This window comes from Perognathus longimembris, chromosome 6 (assembly GCF_023159225.1).
Source record: "Perognathus longimembris pacificus isolate PPM17 chromosome 6, ASM2315922v1, whole genome shotgun sequence".
NCBI classification, from domain to species: domain Eukaryota; kingdom Metazoa; phylum Chordata; class Mammalia; order Rodentia; family Heteromyidae; genus Perognathus; species Perognathus longimembris.
Genome location: NC_063166.1, coordinates 23,239,480 through 23,265,279, shown reverse-complemented (window position 1 = coordinate 23,265,279; position 25,800 = coordinate 23,239,480). Strand labels below are relative to the sequence as shown.

At 40.4% G+C, this 25,800-nt stretch overlaps 1 protein-coding gene across 1 annotated transcript in view; it reads left to right on the top strand.

The window, feature by feature from the left end:
* The window catches only part of Kdm1b (lysine demethylase 1B), a 48,070-nt gene that overhangs the window by 8,074 nt on the left and 14,196 nt on the right, over positions 1-25,800 (top strand). Inside the window, exons 6-14 of the mRNA XM_048348404.1 lie at positions 1,215-1,326; positions 5,023-5,139; positions 10,237-10,275; positions 13,534-13,762; positions 15,259-15,443; positions 17,825-18,001; positions 18,504-18,578; positions 21,182-21,319; positions 22,205-22,376. Of these exons, the coding sequence (XP_048204361.1) occupies positions 1,215-1,326; positions 5,023-5,139; positions 10,237-10,275; positions 13,534-13,762; positions 15,259-15,443; positions 17,825-18,001; positions 18,504-18,578; positions 21,182-21,319; positions 22,205-22,376 (1,244 nt within the window). The remainder of the gene's footprint in view (positions 1-1,214; positions 1,327-5,022; positions 5,140-10,236; positions 10,276-13,533; positions 13,763-15,258; positions 15,444-17,824; positions 18,002-18,503; positions 18,579-21,181; positions 21,320-22,204; positions 22,377-25,800) is intronic.

The following is a 25,800-nucleotide window of genomic DNA, read 5'->3' as shown; positions in this document are numbered from 1 at the left end:
GAGCCACAGCGCCGCTTCTGGCCGTTTTCTGTATATGTGGTGCTGGGGAATCGAACCTAGGGCCTCGTGTATCCGAGGCAGGCACTCTTGCCACTAGGCTATATCCCCAGCCCTATTCCAAAATTTTTTATTCAATTTTTTTTAAACTGAGAGCCTTGTACTCATGACTGGGCTCTCTACCACTTAAGCCACACCTCTAAACCTGCTATTTTTGCTTGTTATTTTGAAGATGGAGTCTCTCTGACTTTTCTGCCTGATCTGGCGTCAAACTTAATTTCCAGATCTTAGCTTTTTGAGTAGCTAGGGTTAACAAGTGCGAACCATTTTTTTTCCTTATTTTTTCTTTTCTTTCTTGATACAGTATAATTATATAGTCCAAGCAGATCTCAAACTCAAAATCCCGCGTCAGCCTTTGGAATGCAAGGATTATAAACGTGTGCTACTATGCTTAGCTCCAAAATGATTTAATTCTTCCTGAGTCTTTTTCTTTGATTCGAGGTTATCTTGAAGCAAATTGGTTTTTTTTTACCCATATAATTGGATTAAAGTGTCATTTTCTGGGATTTTTTTGTGGGTAGTGGGTTCAAATTGAATATCTCTATTTTTTGGTCTAAGACTGGGACTTGAACTTGATATCTGACCCTTTCACTTATTGACTGGCACTCTACCACCTGAACTATGCCTGCAACCCCTTAAATGAGTGTCCTTAATGGCTATATATCTATATTTCTTATTTTAATAGCCATCCTTTCCACCTTTGAAAATATAAGCTAATTCTTCTATTAATACTCTGCCCTTCTAACTAGCGTTTCATACTAAAACACAGGGATGTCCCCTTCTGACAGCCTGTGGTATATGAGCCATACTCACTTCCCTCCCATGTACCAAGTGTAGTAATGTACCTTACGTAAGATTTACTTATTTTTCGACCAGTCCTGGGATTTGAACTCAGGGCCTGGGTACTCTCCCTGAGCACTGTCCCTGTTCCTGAGTACTCAAGGCTAGCACGCTACCACTTGAGCCACAGCTCCGCTTCTGGTTTTTTCTGTGTATGCGGTTCTGAGGAATTGAACTCGGGGCTTCATGCATGCTAGGCAAGCGCTCTTCCCACTAAGCCACATTCCCAGCCCCTCATATAAGATTCATTATCCTGTGTCATATTTTGGAAACATGATTCACTTACAACCTGATCTGTTCATTTTGATTGTTTGCAGCCATAAAGATGGATATGAAAAATACATTACATGGAAAAAAATGTGGACCAGTAATGGCAAGTCAGAACCTAGTCCCAAAGCGTTCATGGCTGACCAGCAGCTCCCCTACTGGGTAAGAGGAGTGGTGTTCTGGTTGGTCTATTGGTAGAGCTAAAAGCAAGAGGAATGGATGGAGGTACTGAGTTTTAGGAGCTCTTTCTTACATTTATTGTCCTGTGATTATTAAAGGTGTAATTTTTGTAGCAAGGTGAGTTCAGCAGAGTATAGGGGAAATTCAGCATAAGCCGGGCACTGGTGCCTCACATGTGTAATCCTAGCTACTCAGGAGGCTGGGATCTGAGGATTGCAGTTCAAAGCCAGCTCAGGTTTAAAAGTCCATGAGATTCTTAACAGGAGAAAAGTTGGAAGTGGAGGTATAGTTCAAATGATTGAGTGCTAACATTGAGAAAAAAAAGCCATGTGAGTTTAAGCCCTAGTACTGGCACAAAGAGAAGAAAGACTCAGCATAAGCTGATGCTAGACATGGTAGGGTTTTTTTTTCTGTTTATATTGTTACTAAAATAATTTTGTACATTGTAAACAAATCTTAAATTTAAAAATCACACCTTATAATTTTACAACTTTCCATTGTCTCATCCATTTTCTTCTTAGCTATTCTCTGAAGAGATATTTTAGAAATTGCACTTTTTACATGAATATTTCTCAACAAATAATGTGCTGATCTTTAAAGTATAAGTGATTTTTTGTGCACACTTAGGAAAATTGACGTAAAATTCACATTACACCATTTTGGTTGTTTCCTTTTCTATTTGGTGCTAGTGATTAACCTAGGGCCTTGAGCATGATAAGCTCTACCTTAGCCTTCGTAATTAATCATTTAAAACTGTTCACTTCAGTGTGACATTTAGTGTGTTCAGTTCAAGCAGCCACCATCTCTTAATTCTGAAGTGTTTTCATCAGCTACAAAGGAAGTCTGTCACTCATTAAGTGCTCAGCTGTTAGTCCTCCTGCCTTCCATTGCCTGAAACTACTAATCTCTTTTCAGTCTTTGTGGATTTACTGTTTCGGAGGCTTCATATAAATAGGCAGTATATGACCCTTTTGTGTTTCAGAAAATTCATTTACCATATATTTGGGGGTTTGTACATATTATAGCATATGTCAGAATTTCATCTTGCTTTATAGATAAAAAAATATGACATTAGAAGGAAGGATATACCTCATTTTGTTTATCCATTTAACTTTTTTGAGGGCTAATAACTGGGGCTTGCATTCTGGTGCCTTGCTCGGTTAACCATTTGAACCATGCCTTCAGCCCAGATTTTTGCTGGTTAATTGGAAATGGGAGTTTCTCAGACTGTCTTGCTCTGTCTGGCTGATTTCAAACTTGAGGTCCTTTTGGATATCTTCCTTCTGAGTAGGCAGGATTTTAGATGTGAGCCCTTGGCCTGGCTCCATCCCTTCACCTTTGATGGATACTTGGATTATTTCAGCCTTTTGTCTATTGAATACCCTTGCCGTAACATTCATGCACAGATACTTGTTTCATTGCCTGTCTGCAGTTCTTTAGGTGTGTATCTGGGAATGGAACCACTGGATCCTGTGGAAATTCTGTTTAACTTTTTGAGCAACCTCCAAACTTTTTTAATAGCCACTACCTCATTTTTCACCCTTCCCTTTGTGTGAAAACTTGTTTCTCCTTATTGTCACCAACTCCATAAAGTGATGTCTGCTTGTGATTTGATTTGCAATGTCTAATTAATGCATCTTTCTTTGTGCTTGTTGGCTGTCTGTATATCCTCCCCTGTTTTTAAGTAAAATTGTCTTTCTGTTACTGAGTTGTAAGAATTTTTTAATATGTCTGGATATTAAATCCCATCCAGCTAGATAATTTCAATTTTTCTATAGGTTTTCTTTTTACTTTACCATGTCTTTTTGATGGATGAAGGGTTTTTTTTTTTGTTGTTGTTGTTATTTGTTTGTTTATTTTGCCAGTCCTGGGCCTTGGACTCAGGGCCTGAGCACTGTCCCTGTCTTCTTTTTGCTCAAGGCTAGCACTCTGCCACTTGAGCCACAGCGCCACTTCTGGCCGTTTTCTATATATGTGGTGCTGGGGAATCCAACCCAGGGCTTCATGTTTAGGAGGCAAGCACTCTTGCCACTAGGCCATTATTCCCAGCCCCTGGATGAAGGTTTTTAATTAGTTTATTTTTTTCCTTGCTTGTGCTTTTGGAATCATAGCTAAGAATTCACTGCCAAACCCTAGGTCACAAAGATTCCTCACTGTTCTAAGAATTTTGTTATTCCAGCTCTTAATTACTTGATTTGTTTTGAGTTAATATATGTGTGAAGTTGGGTCTGATTAATTTTTTTTAATTTTTATTGTCAAACTGATGTACAGAGAGGTTACAGTTTCATAGGTTAGGCATTGGATACATTTCTTGTACTGTTTGTTCCTCCTCCCTCATTCCTCCTCCCCCTCCCCCTTCCCTCTCCCCCCATGAGTTGTTCAGTTGATTTACACCAAACAGTTTTGCAAGTATTGCTTTTGTAGTCCTTTGTCTTTTTATCCCGTGTTGGTCTGATTGATTTCTACATCTGTAAATCCACACTTTTTAAACATAACACTTTTAAACTTTTTTTCTTTTTTTTCCTTGATTGAGATTAACTACATAAATTTCACAGTACACGTTTTAACATTTCCAGTGATGGACATCATCCTAATCTACAAAGCTTATGAACTCTACAAAAATTAACAGTAAAACAATTGCTTCTAGATCAGGTGATATGTACATTTCTTTCCTTTTGGTTAGTATCATCTATTCCTTCTTTTTCTCTCATTTCTTCCCTCCTGCCATCTTCCTTGAGTTGCTTAGTTCACTTTCACCAATGTCCATTGCAGCTGTTGGACCCCTCTGCAAACAAACATTTTTCAAATTTTGGAATAATTTTAACACTTAACAGAAGGCTACCAAGATAGCACAGAGAGTTTTTGGATACCATTCTTTCAGTTCCCTTTGTGGAATCAACTCTGACAGGCTACAGTTATTTGTAGGACTGAGAAAGTGAATACTAGTATACTACCAGTGTCCATGTGTTACAGACTTTATTCAGATTTGATCAGTTTATTTCTTCAGTAAGCTTGTAATATTCCAGGATCCAGTCGGTTACCGCGCATTATTTGCATTTAGTGTATATACTCTTTGGCTGAGAACTACATTGTAACCCTGTTTATTTTTTTAAATTTGATTTGGAAAAAATTTGCTTATAGCCGTTCTCAGAACCTCTTTCCACTTTCCTTTTGCATGAACTTATATTAGATCAGAAATTAACCCTGCACTGGTGGCTCAAGGTACTCCTCAGAGTCAAGGTTCCCAAGCCAGCCTGGGCAGGAAAGTCTGTGAGACTGTTAATCTACAATTAACCACCAAAAAGCAGGAAGTGGAGCTGTGGCTCAAGTGGTAGAGTGCTACATTGAACAAAAAAGCCTAGAGACAGTGCCAGGCCCTGAGTTCAAGCCTCAGTACTAGCACCAAAGAGAGAGGAAAAATGCCCTGATGGGGTAAAAGTAGAAAATATGAGGGGGAGAAAAATACTAGTATTATTAAAAGGTTGGTCAAGATGGCTGGGGATATAAATCTGTGGTACGGCGCTTGACTAGCATGTGTGAGTCCAATGATCCCCAACAGTTAATAATTTTTAAAGTTATTATAAGTTTTACAAGTTGGTCAGGTCACTTGGAGAAGATGGCAGAGGATAGCAGTGGTACTCTTGATGAGCTTACTAATACAGACTTGTTCTCATCTAGGTTCAGTGTACAAAACCTCAGTGTGGGAAGTGGAGGCAGCTCACCAAGGAGGTCCAGCTCACGTCACAGATGGCAAAGACTTACCGATGTGGTCTGAAACCAAATACTACTGCAAAGGTATGATTTCTGTTGCTTTTCTTTTTTGATTAAGTGGTAGGTTGTCAGTAAATAGAGCATGTTTTTCACTGTGTGTATTAGGATTGTATCATCCTGTCAGGATTTGTATGTAATGGAATCCCAGCTATAGTGAAGGATGGGATTTACTCTTCTGTAGTTGTAAGCAGTTTGGAAATAGGCTGTCCAGGATTGCTTTAGCTGCCCTAAGGAAGTCTTATTTTCAGCCCAGCCATTTTAAGTTTGTCTTTCATCCTCAAGTTCATAGGTGATTGCTATACCACCAGCTACTCTGTCCAGATTTTAAGTAGAAGAGAGGGAATGGGCAAAGGGTAAGAGGTATTACAGCTTAAATCTCTGTTGGTTATCAGGAAAATGAGCTTTTCTGGATGTTCTGCCAGTAGATTTCTGTTTCTCTCTGATTGGCCAGAAGCTACTCTGATAGAGATAAAGACAGAGGAAGGAAATATTTTATCTTTGAGCCCCAAACATAATGTTTGACAGGAATTAGCCATAGTCAGTATATACTTTTTTTGGAGCTTGGCAATAACTTAATGTTTGAAAATGTTTAATTGCATTAGTGTTATTATAAGCATTAGTATATACAGATGTCACGCATACCTTGAGTACATTAAAGCATATTAGGAGCCAGGTACTGGTGGCTCATGCCTGTAATCCTAACTTTTCAGGAGGCTGCGATCTGAGAATTGGGACTCAGGGCCAGCCCTGGCAGACAAATCCACAAAACTCCATCCCCAATTAACCAGACAAAAGCTAGAACTGGAGTTGTGGCTCAAGTGGTAAATTGTTAACTGTGACTAAGCAAGCTAAGAACAGTAGGCCCTGAGTTCAAGTCCTGTTACCAGCATACACACAAAAATCCTAGACACAAAATACTTTTCTTTTTTTTTTTTTTTCTTTTTTTGGCCAGTCCTGGGCCTTGGACTCAGGGCCTGGGCACTGTCCCTGGCTTCTTCCTGCTCAAGGCTAGCACTCTGCCACCTGAGCCACAGCGCCCCTTCTGGCCGTTTTCCATATATGTGGTGCTGGGGAATCGAACCTAGAGCTTCATGTGTAGGAGGCAAGCACTTTTGCCACTAGGCCATATTCCCAGCCCAATACTTTTCTTTTTAAATTGAAGAATGCTTTGTGTTAAGCTTTACTTCTTTTTTTTTTCTTTCTTTCTTTCTTTTTTTTTTTCTTGGCCAGTCCTGGGCCTTGGACTCAGGGCCTGAGCACTGTCCCTGGCTTGTTTTTGCTTAAGGTTAGCACTCTGCCACTTGAGCCACAGTGCCATTTCTAGCCGCTTTCTATATATGTGGTGCTTGGAAATCGAACCCAGGGCTTCATGTATATGAGGCAAGCATTCTTGCCACTAGGCCATATTACCAGCCCCAAGCTTTACTTCTAAATATGTAATTCAGTGTTTGGTAGCATGTTTGCAAAGACAGTTGTTATCAGCAAAATATTAGTTCACACACTTCCCATTTTACAAGAACAGATGGGAAGTTTTATCTATTTATTTATTTATTTTTCATTTCTTCCCTTCCCCCCCCACCTTTCCCCCCCCCCCCCCCCCCAGTTCTGGTGTTTTGTTTTTGTTTTGCCAGTCCTGGGGCTCAAACTCTGGGCCTGAGCATTGTCCCTGGCTTCTTTCTGCTCAAGGCTAATACTCTGCCACTTGAGCCACAGTACCACTTCTGGCCGTTTTCTGTATATGTGGTACTGGGGAATTGAACCCAGGGCTTCATGTATTCGAGACAAGCACTCTTGCCACTAGGCCATATTCCCAGCCCAGATGGGAAGTTTTATAAGATATTTGGTCAATTTGTTTTGAAACCTAGGGCATAAGATATTAATATTATTGGGTTGGGGATATAGTTCAAGAGAGCACCTGCCTTGAATGTGTTAGGCCCTGGTTTAAACCTCAGCACTGAAATAAAACATTGGAAGACTTCTATGAAGTAAAATAATGAGGAAAGGATGTGAACATTTAGGAATTAGATATATAAAGTTTACTATGAAAAACAAATGAGTGTTGCATCAATAGGATAATTGTGTGTTTGTGCGTACATGCACTGGTAGTACTAGGGCTTGAACTCTGCCTCATTCTGTTTGTTCAGTTTTTCTCTGTCACAGCCAGTGCTCTACCACCCTGGCTATACCTAGGTCCAGCTTGATGCTGGTTAATTGGAAATAGGTCTCTTGGATTTGTCTGCCCAACATGGCTGTGAACCTTGATCTTAAGATATTAACTTCCTGACTACCTAGGACTTACAGGTATGAGCTACCAGTGCCTTGACCTGTTTTCATTTCTTATTGGTAAATGGAGGAGTAGTTATTTAGTCATGATAAATTTATGAATCATGCCTTTGGCTTTCTATGATTGATGTACTATATTACAATGTTTTGTGGTTTTTTTTTTTTTGTTTTTTTTTAATGCCAGTACTGGGGCTTGAATTCAGGGTCTGGAGCTCTCATTTGGCTTGCTTGCCCATAGTTGGTGCTCTACCACTTGAGTCATGCTCTCTACTGAGCATTTTGCGAATTAATTGGAAATAGAATCTTGAGGACTTTTCTGCCAGGGTTGGCTTTGAATTTCAGTCTTATAGATCTCAGCTTCCTGAGCAATTAGAACTACAGATGTGAGTCACACAGCACAGTCACAAGAGACCACTTTGTTGTTTTATGTTGTGGTGTTTTTTTTTTACAATAGGTGTGGTATTAGTTTGTTTTCACTGATAACTAGTGAAGGTTACCATTTCTTTATGTGTTATTGGCCATTCATAGTTGCTCTTTGAAAAGTATCTACCGAAGAATTTTTAAAATGAGTCTGAATGCATCATAAAAACTCTTTCTATAATCTGGATCTGAGTATATAATTTTGAATGTTTTCCCTAGTCTGCATTTAGCTTTTTAATTTTTTTGATACCTTTTGATGAAAATTTTTAATTGGGAAGCCCCATTTTATGGTTTTATACTTGGAACTTTTTTTTTTGCCAGTTCTTGGGCACTGTCCCTGAGCTTCTTTTTGCCCAAGCACTCTTATCACTTGAGCCACAGTGCCTTTTGCAGCTTTTTCTGTTTATGTGGTACTGAGGAATCGAACCCAGGGCTTCATGCATGCTAGGTAAGCACTCTACCACTAAGCCACATTCCCAGCCCTATACTTAGAGCTTTTTAAAGAAACTTTGGATTACCTTTTACCTTGCCAACATGTTTTGTGCTGTCTGTGAGATGTTTTATACCTTTAGCCTGTACATTTAGGTCACTAATGTATTATGACATTGGATTTTTTTTTGTTATATATATAAAGTACAATTCCTTACAAAAATAGACAGTTGTGGGGCTGGGGATATGACCTAGTGGCAAGAGTGCTTGCCTCATATACATGAGGACCTGGGTTCAATTCCCCAGCACCACATATACAGAAAACGGCCAGAAGCGGCGCTGTGGCTCAAGTGGCAGAGTGCTAGCCTTGAGCAAAAAGAAGCCAGGGACAGTGCTCAGACCCTGAGTCCAAGCCCCAGGACTGGCAAAAAAAAAAAAGACAGTTGTCCAATATTTGTTGAAAAAATTATTCTTTGATTTACCTTTATATACCATTGTAAAAACATAAATTGTGTGTGTTTTTGGATTGTGTTATATTGGTTCCTCTATATTGTCTTAAAATCAGTTAATGTAAATTCTTCCAACTTTTTCTTTTTCAAGTTTATTTTAACTGTTCTAGGTCTTTCATGCTTTCATATTATACATTTTACCCGTTTATCAGAATCTATTTAAAAGTCCTGAGATTTTGATTGAAATGTTTGAACATATATATCATTTGGAAAATTACCATACTTACCTTTTTTTCAGTCTTCTAACCCAATTGTCAGCAAATGATGGCCCATGGTCCAAATTTGTCCCTTTGTCTATTTTTTAAAATAAAGTTTTATTGGGACACATTTCTGTTCATTATACATAGTAGCGTACATAGCTGCTTTCATGCTACAAGGCAGAGTAATTGAGGTGGAGAATGTATGGTTTACAGATGCTGAAAGTATTTAATGACTATCCTTCAACATAAAACACTTCCCACACTTCTTAATTTCACCCAGCAGCTTTTTAGGTTTCACTGAGGGTGTCTTCTGTTAAATTTGTTTCCTTCTGCCATTGTAAGTAGAATTTGATTCAACTTGACTTTCAAGTTGTTTGTTGCCGTCTACCAAAGGAATGATTGATTTCAGATTGTTGAAACAATCCTGCATTCTCACTCTCACTTTTTGCTAGCATAGTGTCATTTGAATATGTTTCTAGGATTTATTTTTAAGAGTTCTGGCAGCATTTGTGTTCATGATAGACAGTATCTGTTTTCTTGTAATATACTTGTTATATTCTGCTATCAGTGATGCTGGCTCCAATGGACAAAATATATCCTTATTTCTGTCTTATCAAAGAGCTTGCTGCATAAAATTTGTATTGTGGCATGGCTGGTTTGAGATAAGCATATATATTACCTAATATGTTTGTGTATGTGCTGAGAACACACCTCAGATCTCAGCCTCCTGAGTACCTGGGATTACAGGCGTAAACCACCGGCACCCAGCCAAACAGTGTTTAACCCTAACTTTTCTGAAATTTTATGTTGTGTCTTTTTCTTTCTTTCTTCTCTTTTTAGAGACAAGGTCTATATATAGCCCAGGTTGGCCTCAAACTCAGGATCCTTCTGCCTCAGCCTCCTGAATACTGGGGACTTTGCTAGTTAATAGGTGAATAGGAAGTATCATACTGAGAGGAAATAACACTTAGGACTGCATTTTGCAGGTATATGGTTAACTAGGACTTGCTGAGTGCTATTTGCTCATGCCTGTAATCTTAGCTACTCAGTAGGTTGAGACCTAAGGCTCATGATTAGAAATGATCTTGGGTAGAAAAGGCCATGAGACTTTTATCTTCCACTAACCAGAAAAAAAAAGAAAAGGAAATGGTATGGCTCAAGTGGTAGAGCCTTGAGCGAAAAAGCTAATGGAGAGCCCCCTGGCCCTGAGTACTGGGGTTGAGCTCTAGTATGAGCATGAAGCAGAAAAGCTAACTAGGAATTGACTTTCTTTTTTGCAGCTTGAGAACTTAGACCATTGCTCCCTCCCTGAAGATCTGGTAAGTATTTTGCCTGCTCAAATTGGAGTTCATTGTGCCTTCTATGATGGATAATTCACCCTAAGTAAAACGACAGTAATATTTCATGTGTTTCTCTATTTGTTTGCTGCCAAAGACTTTTAAATTTAACATGATAGTTGTATTATGAAAACGGCAAGAACAGCAGATTATGAATAATAAAACATTCAAGGGTTGAAAGGAAATAAAAAAAGACACTGTTCTCCTTCTCCCTTGCAATAATGATCAGACTTGCTGAACTTGATTTTCAAGTTGACATTGTGACTTTCTCTTGGTATAAATCCTTCCAAGGAAAGGATAGCAGGGTCTTCATTTGATTGGCCTGGATTCCGCAGTCAGGTAGCCCTTCCCTGTGTTTTCTTTTTTTCCCTGGTAGTGGCTTTGGCAAGGCCTTGCCCACACTTTGAAGGCAAGCGCTATATGTCTGGCTGGCAAAGCCTGGTCACTTTGCAGATGTCTTTAGGAAACTACCCAAGTTGGCAAACTCTATGTACTATGTTATGTTAGTCAGATCCCAGTTTGAAATTTTTTTAAATGCCTCAGTTTTGAGTTGCAAGAATTCAGAGAGTTCTAAGTGCTTCTTCTGAGATTCAGTGGTTTAGTAGTATTAGTTGGGTTTGTTACGTCAAATTCAGGAGCCAAAGGGAGAGCTGTTAATCCAGTACATCTGTTTCAAATCCATTTTGTTATATAAGGGGATGTAATGTGTGTGTGTGTATGCACGCGCATGTATGCACATGTGTGCATGTATTAAGTTTATATCTTTATTAGTTGTTTAGTGGTCTGAATGGCTTTTTGGATTTGAGATTGGTAGAGTAAGATTATAGAAAGGAAAAGTGACTTTAAATACGATCCTTAATTTTGAGGCCCTCTTCATCCAGAAGAATCTGAACTTTAGGACACGTGTTTTATTTGTGAGATAGACAAACTTAAAAATCCTTTTGTTTTTGTGGTACTGAGGGTCAATCCCAGAGTCCTGCATATGCTAGGCAAGCTTTACCACTGAGCTCCCTCCCCAGCCCAATAACTTAAAAAAAAAACCGAAAACATGAAAGAGTCCTTATAGGTTCTTGTGCCAGATATTTTTGGGTTGGGATAGAAGCGAGTCTGGTATAGATCAGAAATCAAGCCAGTGCATCTTCCTTCTATTCCTATGGATTCTAAGATGAAAATTCTAAATTTTCAAGTGAGTGTTTTGGCTTCTTAGAGCTACTATAACAAGCTACCCCAAACTGAGTGGTTTAAATAATAGAAATGTTCTCTCATAGTAATGAAGAGCAGAAGTCTGAAGTCAAGGTGTAGGCAGAGCCAGGTTCCCTCTGAAGGCTGGCAGCAAGGCCTGCCTTGCTGCTTTTTGGCAGTTTCCAGTAGGCACTGGTGTTGCTTTGCCCGGAGATGCCCACTCGTCTCTGCATGGTCACCACAGTGTCTTTTCTCTGTGTCACCCCCCTGCCCACCCCGGTCTGTTCTGTATTAAGGACTCGAGCGAGGCACAGTGAGCCCAGCACCTCTCTGTTCCAGTGTGACCGTATTGTAGCTTACTACAGAGGCCAAATTCCAAGTAAGGTCACATTCTGAGGTTCAGGATGACCATGAACTTGGGAATGACACTAAGCCAGCATATTTCATTAAGTATGCTGTAGAGTGGCCTGCAAAGCAAGTAACACTTGTGCAGTGCTAAGTGTCTTGAAAGTGAGGGTTGGATTTTTGATGGCTTGTTGACATCAACATGCAGGAAGGTGTCTGGGGTTGGAAACTCCAAGGAGCAAGTGGTATTATCAATCATAGTTTGTTATTGCTATGTGTGCAAAGGTTGGGTTGCAGGACCCTCATGTGGACTTTCAGGGAAGAAATGTACTGGGGTCACAGCAAGATGGTGGGATCCTCTGTTGAGACCTGACTTGGTTTATCCACTGAGTTATGTGATCCAGGAAATAGAATAAGAACAGCCTGTTTTTTTCCTTTTGTGTGTGCCAGCACAGAGGCTTAAACTCAGGTCATAAGTGTTGTCCCTTAGCCTTTTCATTCAAGGCTAGCGCTCTACCACTTGAGCCACATCTTCACTTCCACCCTTTTGGTGGTTAATTGAAGATAGAGTCTCATGGACTTTTATGTCCAGGATGGCTCAGAACCACTATCCTCAGATTTCAGCCTCCTGAGTAGCTTGGATTATAAGGCTCCAATAATCTGTCTACATACTCCCATCCAAATGTCAGGAACTGAAAACCTAGTTTCCCTTTTGCTTGAACTGAGCTGAGAAGGTTGTTGTGGGAGGAGCCAGAGCATCCATTTGTGTACTTCATGGGCTCGTTTGGCCAAGAATAGAGAATGGAAAGCAAGTGTGGAGGGCAGAGATTGTAAACACAGGTGCCCTTCAGGGCTGGGCAAATAAGATCACATTAAGACTCAGAGTAAACTAAAAACGGTTCCAGATTTGGACTCCAAAGCGCAAACGAAACACATCTGCAAACTTGACTCACTCTGTAAGATTTTTAGCACCCAACTTTGGCTTGATGGCAGATGGCATTTGTGTGGAGCAGGGATAGTTAGCCATAGAGGGGTAGCTGGGTTAAAACTTCTTCCATGTCAGCTTCTAAGAACTGGTGGAGCATATGTGTTAGGCTGCGTTAGCAAAGACCGTGGCTGACATGGGCTCTTTGGTACTGTGGCTTTAGAAGCCATGGTGAATTTTATTTTTGCTGCAGTAGTCATCCTGGAGATGCTTTGATCCAGTTCTTCTATTCAGTCAACTCCTGAATGTGATCACACGTTTGAAGATGAAAGTTGTTTCTTCTATTCATTATGATGATTGGTGGCTTGATGAGCATGTACTTTTCCCTCTGAAAGTTTTTTTCTTTTTCCTTTGGCAAAAAACAATAATGCTTGACTGCTCCTTGGGACTCCTCACTTCTCAGTTTCCACTATCTTGAGTTGCTAGACAGAAGAGAAAATAAGCTTTGGATGCAGTTGTAAAGACTTTTCCTGGTATTGAGGAGATTTTTTTTGGTAGGGAGAGGCCCTTGCAATTTACTGGAAAGAAAGTTGCCTAGAAGAGATGGCTTCCAGGTATCATAAGCCAGAGTAGTTTCTGAATCTGTATTCAGTCTCACTGGGGGAAAAGACAGAGTATAAGGGCTAAGGATGAATGAAATGAAGATAATAACCTCACCTGCCCTTGTCAAGGCCTCATGTGCTTTTCTTCCCTGCCATTCTCCCCCTTCTCATGCTGGTGCATTTCAGAGAGTGGCAGAAGTCTCCAACACCTGGTGGTACTCCATGCTCATCCTGCCTCCTTTGCTGAAGGACAGTGTGGCAGCTCCTCTGCTCTCTGCTTACTACCCTGACTGTGTGGGCATGAGCCCCTCCTGCACCAGTACAAACCGTACTGCCGCCACCACCACTACCTCCACCACCAACAGTGCCAGCCCAGGGACGCTGGAACCCTCTTCAGTGGCTCCCTCTGCGCTTGGTGAGAGTTCTTTTAGTACTTCCTCCTTCCCACTCCTCACCCTCCCCAGAAACTTAGGAATGAGAGAAATTGACATGTGTGACACCTGAGACAAAGCACCTCATTACTTTGTGCATTTTGTTCCAAGTCGGCTTTCCATGTCCATGGCTTCTGCATCACACATTCAACCCATCATGTGTAGAAAATAGGGGAAACGTCTATAATAAACATCATGTACAGACTACTTACTGTTGATATTCCCTAAATGATACAGTACAAGAAGTATCTACATTGTGTTATAGGTCATGTATGAGAGATTATTTGAAATTTATAGTTGTGGCAAATACTAGCCATTTTTTATTATAAAGGTGATGTACAGTGAAGTTACATATGTTAGTATATTTCTTTTTGTGCAATGTTCCCCTTCCCTTGATCTCTACCAATATTAGCCATTTGAGACAAAGGAATTGATGACCTAGTGATTTTGATGACCTAGTGAGATAGAACTAATTCTCTAAAGATGCTAAGGGTTGGATGTACTGTGGGTAACTCCTGTCACTCAGATGTAGTGTGCACTTTATTTCTTCCCTTCAGTAATTTGGAAAGCCTATAATAGTATAAATCATCTATAGCACTTTGTGAGTATTTATTTGAAAGTTGAGTGACTGTATAGTTGAATGATTTTATGAAGTCTGACTTACGAGAAGTAAGTTGCTACATCAGCAGCACTTTTCTGCTCTCCATCTTGTGTGAGTGTGCGTGCATGCATGTGTGCATGCATGTACTCTGGTTTGAACTGAGGTCCTCACACTGATTTGGCTTTCTTGCTCATGACTGGCAGTCTACTACTTGAGCCACACCTCCAGTACAGCTCTTTGCTGGGGCTCATTGGAGAGTCTCACAGATGTATCTGCCTAGGCTGACTTCAAACTGGGAGCTCATATCTGTATACTGAGTAGCTAGGATTATGAGCATTAGCCCCCAGCACCCTGGCTCCGCCTTTCTGTATCTAATGGTGGTTTGAAGCCAACACAGACAGTCCATGAGCTTTCATCTCTAATTAACCAAGGAGATGCCAGACTGGAGGCATGGCTCAAAAGGAAGATCACCTGCCTAGCAAGAATGAAGCCATGAATTTGAACCTAAGACTGCCAAAAAAAAAACCCCCAAAAAATATAGATGAAAAAGTTTAGAAATTTGTTGCACAGTAAATGGATACACTTAACACTACTGAACAGCACACTTGCAAATATTTGAGGTGTCAAATTTTATGATACTTTTAGTACAGGTAAGTTTTTGCTTTTAATTTCCATACCACGGAGGTTAAGATTGTGAATGATTTGGAAGAAGAAAATGGGGAAATGTTTGTGTAGCTGGCATGTATTTTGTTCACCCAGATGTAAGCAGAAGTACTGGTGCAGGGTGGAGAGTAGGGCTTATCCAGGCTGCTCTTTTGGGTATGATTTTGCTCTCTTTTTCTTCTGGCTTTGGAAACTACAGCTTGTGTCGCCTATCAGTTCCAGGCATGAACCGGTACTTTCAGCCTTTCTACCAGCCCAATGAGTGTGGCAAAGCCCTCTGTGTGAGGCCTGATGTCATGGAACTAGATGAACTCTATGAGTTTCCAGAATATTCTCGAGACCCCACCATGTACCTGGCTTTGAGAAACCTCATCCTCGCCCTGTGGTATACAAACTGCAAAGTAAGTAAGGCTGCTAGCTAGCAGCACAGGGCTGGGGAGCAAAATACAGGAGCTGTCTGACAAAAGCCTGTGGACCAGGGTTTCTTGAAGCCTTGGCACTATGGACATCTTAAACCATTCACACAGGGGAGTGGAGGCACCCAAGTTTTTATGCTACCAGCATCAGCAATAATAAGCCTGGATTTCTGTAGTGGCCTTCAAGTCCAGAAGGTAATGGGTCTGCCCTTTCATTCCTTATAACAGTTGTTCTTGTTCTTGGAAAGAGGAAAGCTAGCTGCCAAAGTACAAGTTGCTATAACCTATTGATCCCTTTTTTTAGTCCCCACCAAATGACCTCCCTTTGCTCTTCTTAGTGTGAAATGCTGAGTGTGATTACTGTGAATTTGTTTTGTGGTAAAATACACATAAAAATTTCCATTTTAACTCCTGTACAATGTGCAATTCAGTGACTCTAGGCACATGTAAATTATTGTACTATCATCACCACTGTGTAGTTCAGAAGTTTCTCATGATTCTGAGAGTAAGGCTCCTACCTGGGCACTTTCCATCTTTCCCCAATACTGCTACACTACTCCCAGACCTTGGTAATAACAGCTCTAACTTGGTCTTTGGATTTGCCTATTGTGGACATTTCATATAAATGGAATCAAACAGTATTTGGCCCTTCCAGAATCATTCTTATTATAGCAGAGCTCAGAACAGCATACCATTTTAGGATAGAATTATCTATTGTGTGAATATGTTGCAATTTGTTTTTCCATTCACCCACTGATCCACACAATGTCTACTTCCTGGCTGTTTGATATTGCTTTGACCATTTTGCATTTTATATATTCAGAGTGGATTTGCTGGACAGTTTTATATAGTTAACTGTTTGAGAAAACAAGATAATAAAAATTATCATTTTTTATTTTATTTTATTTTTTTGCTGGTCCTGGGTTTGAACTCAGGGCCTGAGCACTGTCCCTGGCTTCTTTTTTCTCAAGGCTAGCACTCTATCTATTGAGCCACAGTGCCACTCTGGCCTTTTCTGTATATGTGGTGCTGAGGAATTGAACCCAGGGCTTCATGTATACAAGGCAAGTGTACTACCATTAGGCCATATTCCCAGTCCTTAAAACTTATTTTTATTTGACAAAATTTATATTTGTTTGAGATACCTGATGCTTTTAAGTATATGTACCTTATAACAAGTGAAGCTAATATATGTAAAATCTTAGGTATTTTTGTGGTGCTACCTCTGAGAATTAGTGATTTTCAGGCATTCAGTATATGCTATTAATTAAAAGTCATGATGTTTTGTCATAGATCTCTTGAGTTTGTCCCTCATAACAAGCTGAGATTTCATATCCCTAACTAGTATTGCCCTACCTCACCTCACCCATCAGCCCTTGCTAACTCTTATTTTATGGTTTACATCTATTAGCTTGACTGATTTAGAGTGTTCATATGAGTGAGATCATGCAGCATCTACCTTTCTTATGTTTGGTTTATTTCACCGTTAATAACATAGTTCCTCCAGGTTCAAGGTGTTCGTCTCATTAAGGCTGAATTTGTGTATAAATTGCTACCTTTTCATTAATGAGTTAGTTGATGGGCATTAAGTTGATACTATCTTTTTTTTTTTTTTTTTTGGCCAGTCCTGGGCCTTGGACTCAGGGCCTAAGCACTGTCCCTGGCTTCTTCCCGCTCAAGGCTAGCACTCTGCCACTTGAGCCACAGCACCGCTTCTGGCCGTTTTCTGTATATGTGGTGCTGGGGAATCGAACCTAGGGCCTCGGGTATACCGAGGCAGGCACTCTTGCCACTAGGCTATATCCCCAGCCCCATTACTATCTCTTGATTTGAATAAGGCTGCAGTGAATGTGCAAGTGGTCTCTTTGATGTAATTATGTCTCCCCTCACAGTGGGACTGCTATATCACATGGTTTTTCTGTTATTTCAAAGAGCCTTCTTACTGCTTTCCACAGTGGCAGTATATACATATATCCCCACCTATAAGTGTGCAAAGTCTCCCTTCTTTTGGCACTTATTTGCTTTTGCCTTTCTGATAATAATAGCCACTTAACTGGGGACAGGATGTATGACATTGGATTTGGAATTGTATCTCCCCAGCAATTAGTGATGTTAAACATTTTTTTCTCATACCTGTTGGTCACATATGTCTTTTAGATCTCTTGCCCTGCCTACTTTTTCAGTGGTTAAGATCAAACCCAGAGGCTTCATACAAGCATCTAGGCAAGTGCTCTTCCCCTGAGCCCCCATCAAGCCCTACTTTGCCATTCTTTTAAATTGAGTTGCTTTCTTGCTGTTGACTAGAATTTCTTGTGTGTGTGTGTGTGTTTTTTTTTTTAATAATTGGGTTTCATTTTCAAACTCAGGAAGCCCTTACTCCCCAGAAATGTGTTCCTCACATCATCGTCCGGGGCCTTGTACGCATTCGATGTGTTCAAGAAGTAGAGCGGATCCTTTATTTCATGACGAGGAAAGGCCTTATTAACACAGGAGTTCTCACCGTGGGAGTGGATCAGTATCTTCTCCCTAAAGACTACCACAATGTAAGTGGCTGTGACCTTAGCAACAGCATTCCTAGTGGTCTTCATAAAATGCTAGTCAGCTACTTTATCACTATAAAATGTACATAAGCAAGATTTTTTTTCCCTATAGGATGTTTCTTCCAAGAGGAGACTATCAAATAGTTGCTCCAGATTGTAGGAAAAAAAAAAAGTGGGGGGGGAGGGGAACCATTAAGACAAATATACCATACTCTTTAGGAAAATAACTTTGTAAAGGCATCAAAGAAATACATGAACTAGCATTGCCTGCCAGTTTGTACCTTCCAGAATGATTGTACATTGTTACCATTGCTCTAATTGGAATCTTTTAATTGGTGCATATCAATTGTGTAAGTTGTAATTTATTTTATTGTAGTCTTTTCAAACATGCATATAATGTACTTAGATTAAATTCATGTCCTCTATTGCTCTTTCTTTACTTCTCCCCTATTTTAGAACCAATTTTCAATCTAATTGGAATTTTGTTTCTTTTCTTTTTGAAAAGAAATCAGTCATCATTATTGGGGCTGGTCCAGCAGGATTAGCAGCTGCCAGGCAACTGCATAACTTTGGAATTAAGGTAAGATTTTGGGGATATGTAGGTGGCAACAGCTGGTTAACTGCTCCTTTGGTCCAGATTTTCTAAGACTTAGAAACTAGTTCCTAATTTTAGTGAAGAATGCTTAAAGTGTTACTCTTTACACTAGATCCTAGGATAGTGGTAACATTTGAAATGATTTAATTGAAGAAAGGATAGAGGAAGAACTACTCCTCACTTTGGAGACAATTCAGACGCTACCCTGTATCTTAGCCAAAAGGCCAAGAAGTGACTTATTTAGAGTCAGAAAATACGAGAATCTAGGATCAAAGCAAAAGTTCTTGATTATCATTAATGCAATTGAGATGGTAGTGGTGGGGAAGTCCTACTTCCTGCCCTTGTTCCCTACAACCAGTGACAGCATGGAAATTCATTATTCTGGGAGAATACTCCTTTCCCTCTCTTTACCACTTCTGCCCTCCTTCCTTCTCTACTCTTTCTCCCCTTCTCACTCCCTCCCTCTCCTCTTCTCCCTCCTTCCCTCTCACCTTTTCCCTCCCCCTCTCCCCTTCTTTGTCTCCCCCTCTCCCTCTCCTCCCAATCTCTCAGGTGATAATGTTGTTGTGAGTGTTCACAATTAGCCAAAGTAATCTATGACCAAAACCAAAACCCATATGTGTCATTTCCTTCACTAAATCCCTTAGATTTCTCTTGATTTGCTAGTTCTGGTACTTTGTCTCCCATTTAAAACTTTGCAAGGACTGATTTTCAGCGAAACCAAAAGTGTAAGTGAAACATTTCATTTTGGTAATTTTTTTTTTTTTTTACTTTCTCTACCTGGTTGAAAGAATTGATGCTTTCTGTTATTTTCTTGTGGTGAAAGAATTGATACTTTCTGTTATTTTCTTCCCTGTGGTAAGGTTTTCAGTCTTGTTTTGAATTGTCAGAGTACAGTTTTCAATAGATGTGCCTAAAAGATTTCTTCTTGGTTGGTGGGAGGATACAAGTTGTGGATTACATTATCTTGATGGGGAAACAGAACAATCTGAGTTGGATTTTATCGGAAATGTGCTTGCAGTTTTGAAGTATCTTCTGTGTGATGTTAAACTATAAAGTTGTAAGGGATTTTTTTCCCTGCTGTTTTTCATTGTTTTCATATTACCTGTTTGGGGCAGTGCTTTTGTTTGTGTTTTTTGCTTAGGAAACCTAAAGATTATATTCCAGGGAAAGTTAATAATATCCAAAGTATAGGGAGGCCATCTTATATTTTTTTAAAAAAAGAAGAAAAAAGAAATGAATAGCCTACTATGAAACTGAAGTCAGGGAAAGAAGGTTAGGCAAAACCATAGGTTATAGCCTTCCTAATTTCATAAATAGAGGTCTGAGAAAAAACGTTCAGAGGTCTCCTGTGTTATTTTCCCCAAATGATGAGCATGAAGCCCCAGGATACTATCCCTTGAGGATCAGGAAATAGATACTGCTCTAGCATTCAGTGATCTGAGAGATAGGTAATTCAGGGACTTCTTGTATAATTCCGTGTGTGTGTACGCGCTGTTCCCGAGGCTTCAACTCAAGGCCTGTGTGCTGTCCCTAAGCTTTGTTTGCACAAGGCTAGGGCTCTAACACTTGAGCCACAGCTCCACTTCTGGCTTTTTTTTTTTTTTTTGTGGTGCTTAATTAGATGGAGATAAGAGTCTCATGACTTTTCCTGCCTGCTCCTCAGTTCTCAGACTTCTGAGTAGCTAGGATTAAAGGTGTGAGCCACCAGCAATTCTTTAAAACACACACACACACACACACACACACACACACACACACAACTGAAATGACTAGTCTTGTAATCTCATTTTCAGTTGATGCAATTCAGGGAGTTGTGGCACTCTGAATCCAGGGCCACAGGTGAGATGGTTCCTGTCTACATGTGAACTTCTTCTCCCTTCAGTGCTAGCAGTTGGGGATAATTGAGCCTGGTTAGGGCAGTCCCATGAGGTTAGGCTTAGACGTTAAAAAAGTAATAGTGGGGCTGGGAATATGGCCTAGTGGCAAGAGCGCTTGCCTCCTACACATGAAGTTCTCGGTTCGATTCCCCAGCACCACATATATGGAAAACGGCCAGCAGGGGCGCTGTGGCTCAGGTGGCAGGGTGCTAGCCTTGAGCGGGAAGAAGCCAGGGACAGTGCTCAGGCCCTGAGACCAAGGCCCAGGACTGGCCAAAAAAATAAATAAATAAAATAAAAATAAAAAAGTAATAGTTAAGTGTCAGGGTGGTCAGGCCTATTTGCATTGCTGAGGAAATTTTGCTACATGCATAGATATTTCATAGCTCTTGATCCTGGTTTTTAATTTGTGGACTATTTAGCAAAAGTGTTCAAAGTACATTTCACGTGCTTGTTCATTCACTCTTGCCTGATTTGATAGGAAGCCTATGAATGGGGGTCTTCTAAGCAAGACCATGTGGGTTCCCCTCACTATACTTGGGGCTGCTTTAAATGTCCTTTTTGGCTTCTGTTGGCACTCAATCAAATTGCTTCTTTAGAAATACAGTAACTAGCTAAATAGGGTTAATGCTGTCATTCTACATTTTTGTAATTCTGTGTCTGCTGTGACAGTTCTGTCCTGTTTTGATTCCCTGTTTATTATTTTAGGTGACAGTTCTCGAAGCCAAAGATAGAATTGGAGGTCGAGTCTGGGATGACAAATCTTTTAAAGGCATCACGGTGGGAAGAGGACCCCAGATTGTCAATGGCTGTATTAATAACCCAATAGCACTGATGTGTGAGCAAGTGAGTTTAAGAGTTGTGTTATGTACGAAGAAAAGAAAATTGTCTGTCTTCTTGTGTATGGTATTAATATAGAGCTGGCATTGTAACTCATAGTAAGGCACTTGCCTAGCTTCTATGGGCCTTGGGTTTAGTCGCCAGTGTTTAAAAATAGGAAGTGATTATAAATCAGTGTGCTTCTAAAGTAGATAATGTACAGCAGTGTCTATGCAAAGAAAAGAATACTGTGTTTCTGCCTTACTGCCTTCCTTTTTTAAAGATCCTTAATTTTATTTGTATGTTACTTGCAGGCCAAATTTGCAATGTTAGGGTTGCCAGACTTTGCAGGTAAAAGTACAGGCTGCTTTTTAAATTTTTGGCTTTCAGAAAAATAACTTCAGTGCAACTTGACCCCAAATATTACATGGGATATTTTGCATGCAGTATTTGTGTGCTTAACACTTTTATAAGCTTATTGCTGGGGAATCCTCTGACATTTGGCAACCTGATAGGTCCACTTTTTGTTGTTATTGTCATTCCCTGAAAGTTTTACTGAGAGTAAACTGGTTTTCAGCTTCTACAAGCGTATCTTTGCTTGTGAATTCATTTATGGGAGGGTCTATAGGAGAGTTAGAATGCCCAGCAATGCACAGGAGGCTGGTAGCATCTGCACCTTAGGTAGGAGGTTAGTTCATGGTGTAGAAGCTCTGGTTGTCACCATCCCTTCATGGTTTCACAAAATGAGGGTGTTGATTTCTGTTATTTTACCCAACACTTCACTTTAGTGGGTTTGTTTTGTTGTTAGACCCTTTTCTAAACCATGAGAACACTGTCTTTAATTTCAGCTTAGCATCTGTAAATATTTTTTTCCCCAGGGAAAATTTTCACTTTCTCATTCTTATTTTGAAGCTTGGCATCAACATGCATAAATTGGGAGAGAGATGTGACTTAATTCAGGAAGGTGGAAGAATAACGGACCCTACTATTGACAAGCGCATGGACTTTCATTTTAATGCTCTCTTGGATGTTGTCTCTGAGTGGAGGAAGGATAAGACTCTGCTCCAAGATGTCCCCTTAGGAGGTATGGGAGAATCATGTCTGCTTGTTCCTTCTCAGTGCCACTCTGACTAGTAGCATTGTTTTCATGTGCAGTAGGAACTGTCTACATGCAGGCCACTTTGGACAGCTAGACTCCAGGTATTCCTCAAGGTGGGGGCACAACTTCCCTGAGGACCTTCAAAGAATAGATGTGCATGTACATGTGAGCCTGACATAGCATGAAGCTCATGTGTCACAAAATGAACCATAACTGGGCACACCTGTAAACCTAGCTATTCAGAAGACTGAGATCTGAGTATCACAGTTGAAAACCAGCCTGGAAAAAAGTCCATGAGACTCTGTCTCCAATTAACCACTAAAAAGCTAGAAGTGAGGTGTGGCTCATGTAGTAGAACATTGGCCTTGAGCAAAAAAGTGCCAAGCAAGAGCATGAGGCCCTGAGTTCAAGTCCCCATACTAGTACTATAAAACATACATATCTATTATCTAAATTTAAATTTTTTTCAGATAAACTTACTTTTTAAGAAAGCCTATAAGCATTGGGTGAAGTAAATTATCACTCTCCTGTATCTTTACTATATAAAAGTTCTGAGTAGCAGGGCTTCTTTTTCATCAGGCAGTAAGTTTTTTGTTGTTGTTTGTTTTTTTTTTTTTTAGTATATTTTGCTTAAGTCTGGAAACTCTTAAGAATTTTAATTCTCAGTCCTTCACTCATGGTACTTTAATGAGTACTACTAACCAAAAGTCTGTAGACTGCCTAGAACTCATTGCTACAAGATTGGTATTGGTATTTCTTGAACTCAATTTGTAAGATGTTAATTTGCTTCAACTGTAGTCTCTCTGCAAGGGTGTTTGCTTGTCTGCAGGCTGATTTGTGTAGTCTATATTTGGGATAAAAGTATTTATTTAGAATAAACTCAGCAGGGATTGTCTTTTCTTTCCCCCTTCCTTTTTACCACTAAAAGACTGACGCATACTCTGATAAGTCTTGAGAAATGTTGACTGAAACTTGAAAACATTTTCAGAAATACTATAGAAATAACTGCAGTTAATTAACAGGATTATTGAACCAGGTGTTGTGGTGTCCAGACCTCAAGTGGTGAGTTGGTCAATTTTTGGAGCTGAGAATAATTGTTTGGCTAATTTTCAGGATATTCCTAGAAAATTTTAGTTCATTGAACAGGGTCTATGGTAGCCCAGGCTGGCCCAAACTTGTGATCCTAAACTACTTCTGCCTTCAAGTGCTAGGATTTCAGGTGCATGCATATCCGGCTGTGTCCTATAGAATTTGGCTAGTGTTTGCACCTGTGTGGTAGTTGTTGGCTGGGTTTTTCTTTTTCCCCATTGTCACCCAGTAAAACATTCTGATAATTGCTTTGGCTTTACTTTTAAAAGAAAGTTATCGGGCTGGGAATGTGGCTTAGGAGTACAGTGTTTGCCAAGCATGCATGAAGCCCTGGGTTTGATTCCTCAGCACCATATAAACAGAAACAGCCAGAAGTGGCGCTGTGGCTCAAGTGGTAGAGTGCTCGCCTTGAGCAAAAAGAAGCCAGGGACAGTGTTGAGGGCCTGAGTTCAAGCCCCAGGACTGGCAAAAAAAAGTTATTAGGGAAGGCCCGATAATAATGGGAAAGTAATTTTTCATCTAAGACTATTAAAAAGTTTTTTAAATCTTCTTACATCCCTATGTAAGGTAATTTCTCTTCTGCCTGTGTCTCAGCTATCTGAGATCTCAGTACACGCATACATACACACACACACACACACACACACACACACAGAGCTACAGCTCATCTTACCATTCGTGTGTACTACAACATTTAAATACTACATAAACTATGTTGAGTCCTTTTCAAGTCTGTTTACTCATTTGTTTTTGTAGTCTTAGTTAATTCCCTTCCACAAAGCCCACAGGAGAGCAGACTCCTGTCAGCAGGCAGAAATAAAGTACAAAAGGCTTTGAAAGTGACAGAAAGCCCCAGGGATCTAGGGGCAGAAGCCTGGCCCCAGGTCCCTCGGATATCTTCATATTCTAGTCTTAAGAATTGAAAAGTCCAGTAAGAACCTTGATGTCAAAATAAGTTTCCTGACAGTTCTGTTTCTTGTTAGGCGAGTGCATCACAGTTCATAGGAGCTTGGAGCCTGCAGTGTTGTCTGGCTGTCCTCACTAGGAAAGATAGCAAAGAGCAACCCATGCTGAGATGCCTGGAATTAGTCAGACTCTGGCCAGACAAAGCTTTCTCCCATCCGTAGGGCCCTGTGGTATCCACTTAGGACCGTAATTGGAATTTCACAGGTTGCAGGTGAGTGGGATAGATAGGTGCAGATTGAGATTCCCAACCCTGCAGTGGCCCCATGATGTTGGATTGTGAAAGATGGAAGGTGTTGGGGGGAAGGATGTTCCTGAGAAGGAGAGTGGTAGTAGCAGGTAGAATTCACCAGAAAAAGTTTCAGGAGCAGAGTGGCCATACTGTAGTTGGCAAGGTAGTACTCCCTGCCTTTGGAAAGTGAACTTATGCTGACCTTCCTTGGCTATGGCTTTTGGAATTACAGAAAAACTCATGAAAGGCATTGAGGCAAAAGACTAGCATGATACAAGTACAAGTATTCTTGTTAGCCTACTAAAGAGGAGATGTTATAAGAACTTGACATAAAGCCGAGTGCTTGTGGCTCATGCCTGTAAATCTAGCCAATGCAGCTGAAATCTGAGGATCATGGTTTGAAGCCAGCCCAGGCAGTAAAGTCCAGGAGACTCTCATCTCCAGTTTAATCACCAAAAAAGCTGAAAGTGGAGCTGAAACTCAGGTGATAGAGCAGTAGTCATTGAGGAAGAAAGCTCAGGAACAGTGTCTAAGCCCTGATCTCAAGCCCCAGAACCAGCACAAAAAAGGAAAGATTTGTTTTTGTTTTTTACATGAAAACAATGGTAGTTAAGACCAGCAAAAGAATGTAAAGGGAATGTAATTCTTTTGAGCATGTGTACCCATGTGTTTGGGAATACTCTATATACTTTGAGCGCAAGAGGAGCCAGTTTCTCAGCTGGACATAAAACATTTTCTTTTCTTTTTTTTTTTTTGGCCAGTCCTGGGCCTTGGACTCAGGGCCTGAGCACCATCCCTGGCTTCTTCCCGCTCAAGGCTAGCACTCTGCCACCTGAGCCACAGCGCCCCTTCTGGCCATTTTCCATATATGTGGTGCTGGGGAATCGAACTGAGAGCTTCATGTGTAGGAGGCAAGCACTCTTGCCACTAGGCCATATTCCCAGCCCGACATAAAACATTTTCAAAGATGCTGGTCCTCCACAGTTTTGTTCCCATTAAGGTAAGCTTTCACTTTCTGAGAGGATTCAGCCTTCAGAAAGCTATCTTTCCAGTGGAGGGGAATGGGGGAAAGACCGGATGTTTCAGGTTTGGTGGCATGCAGGAATGTTTGAAAGCAGGGATCAG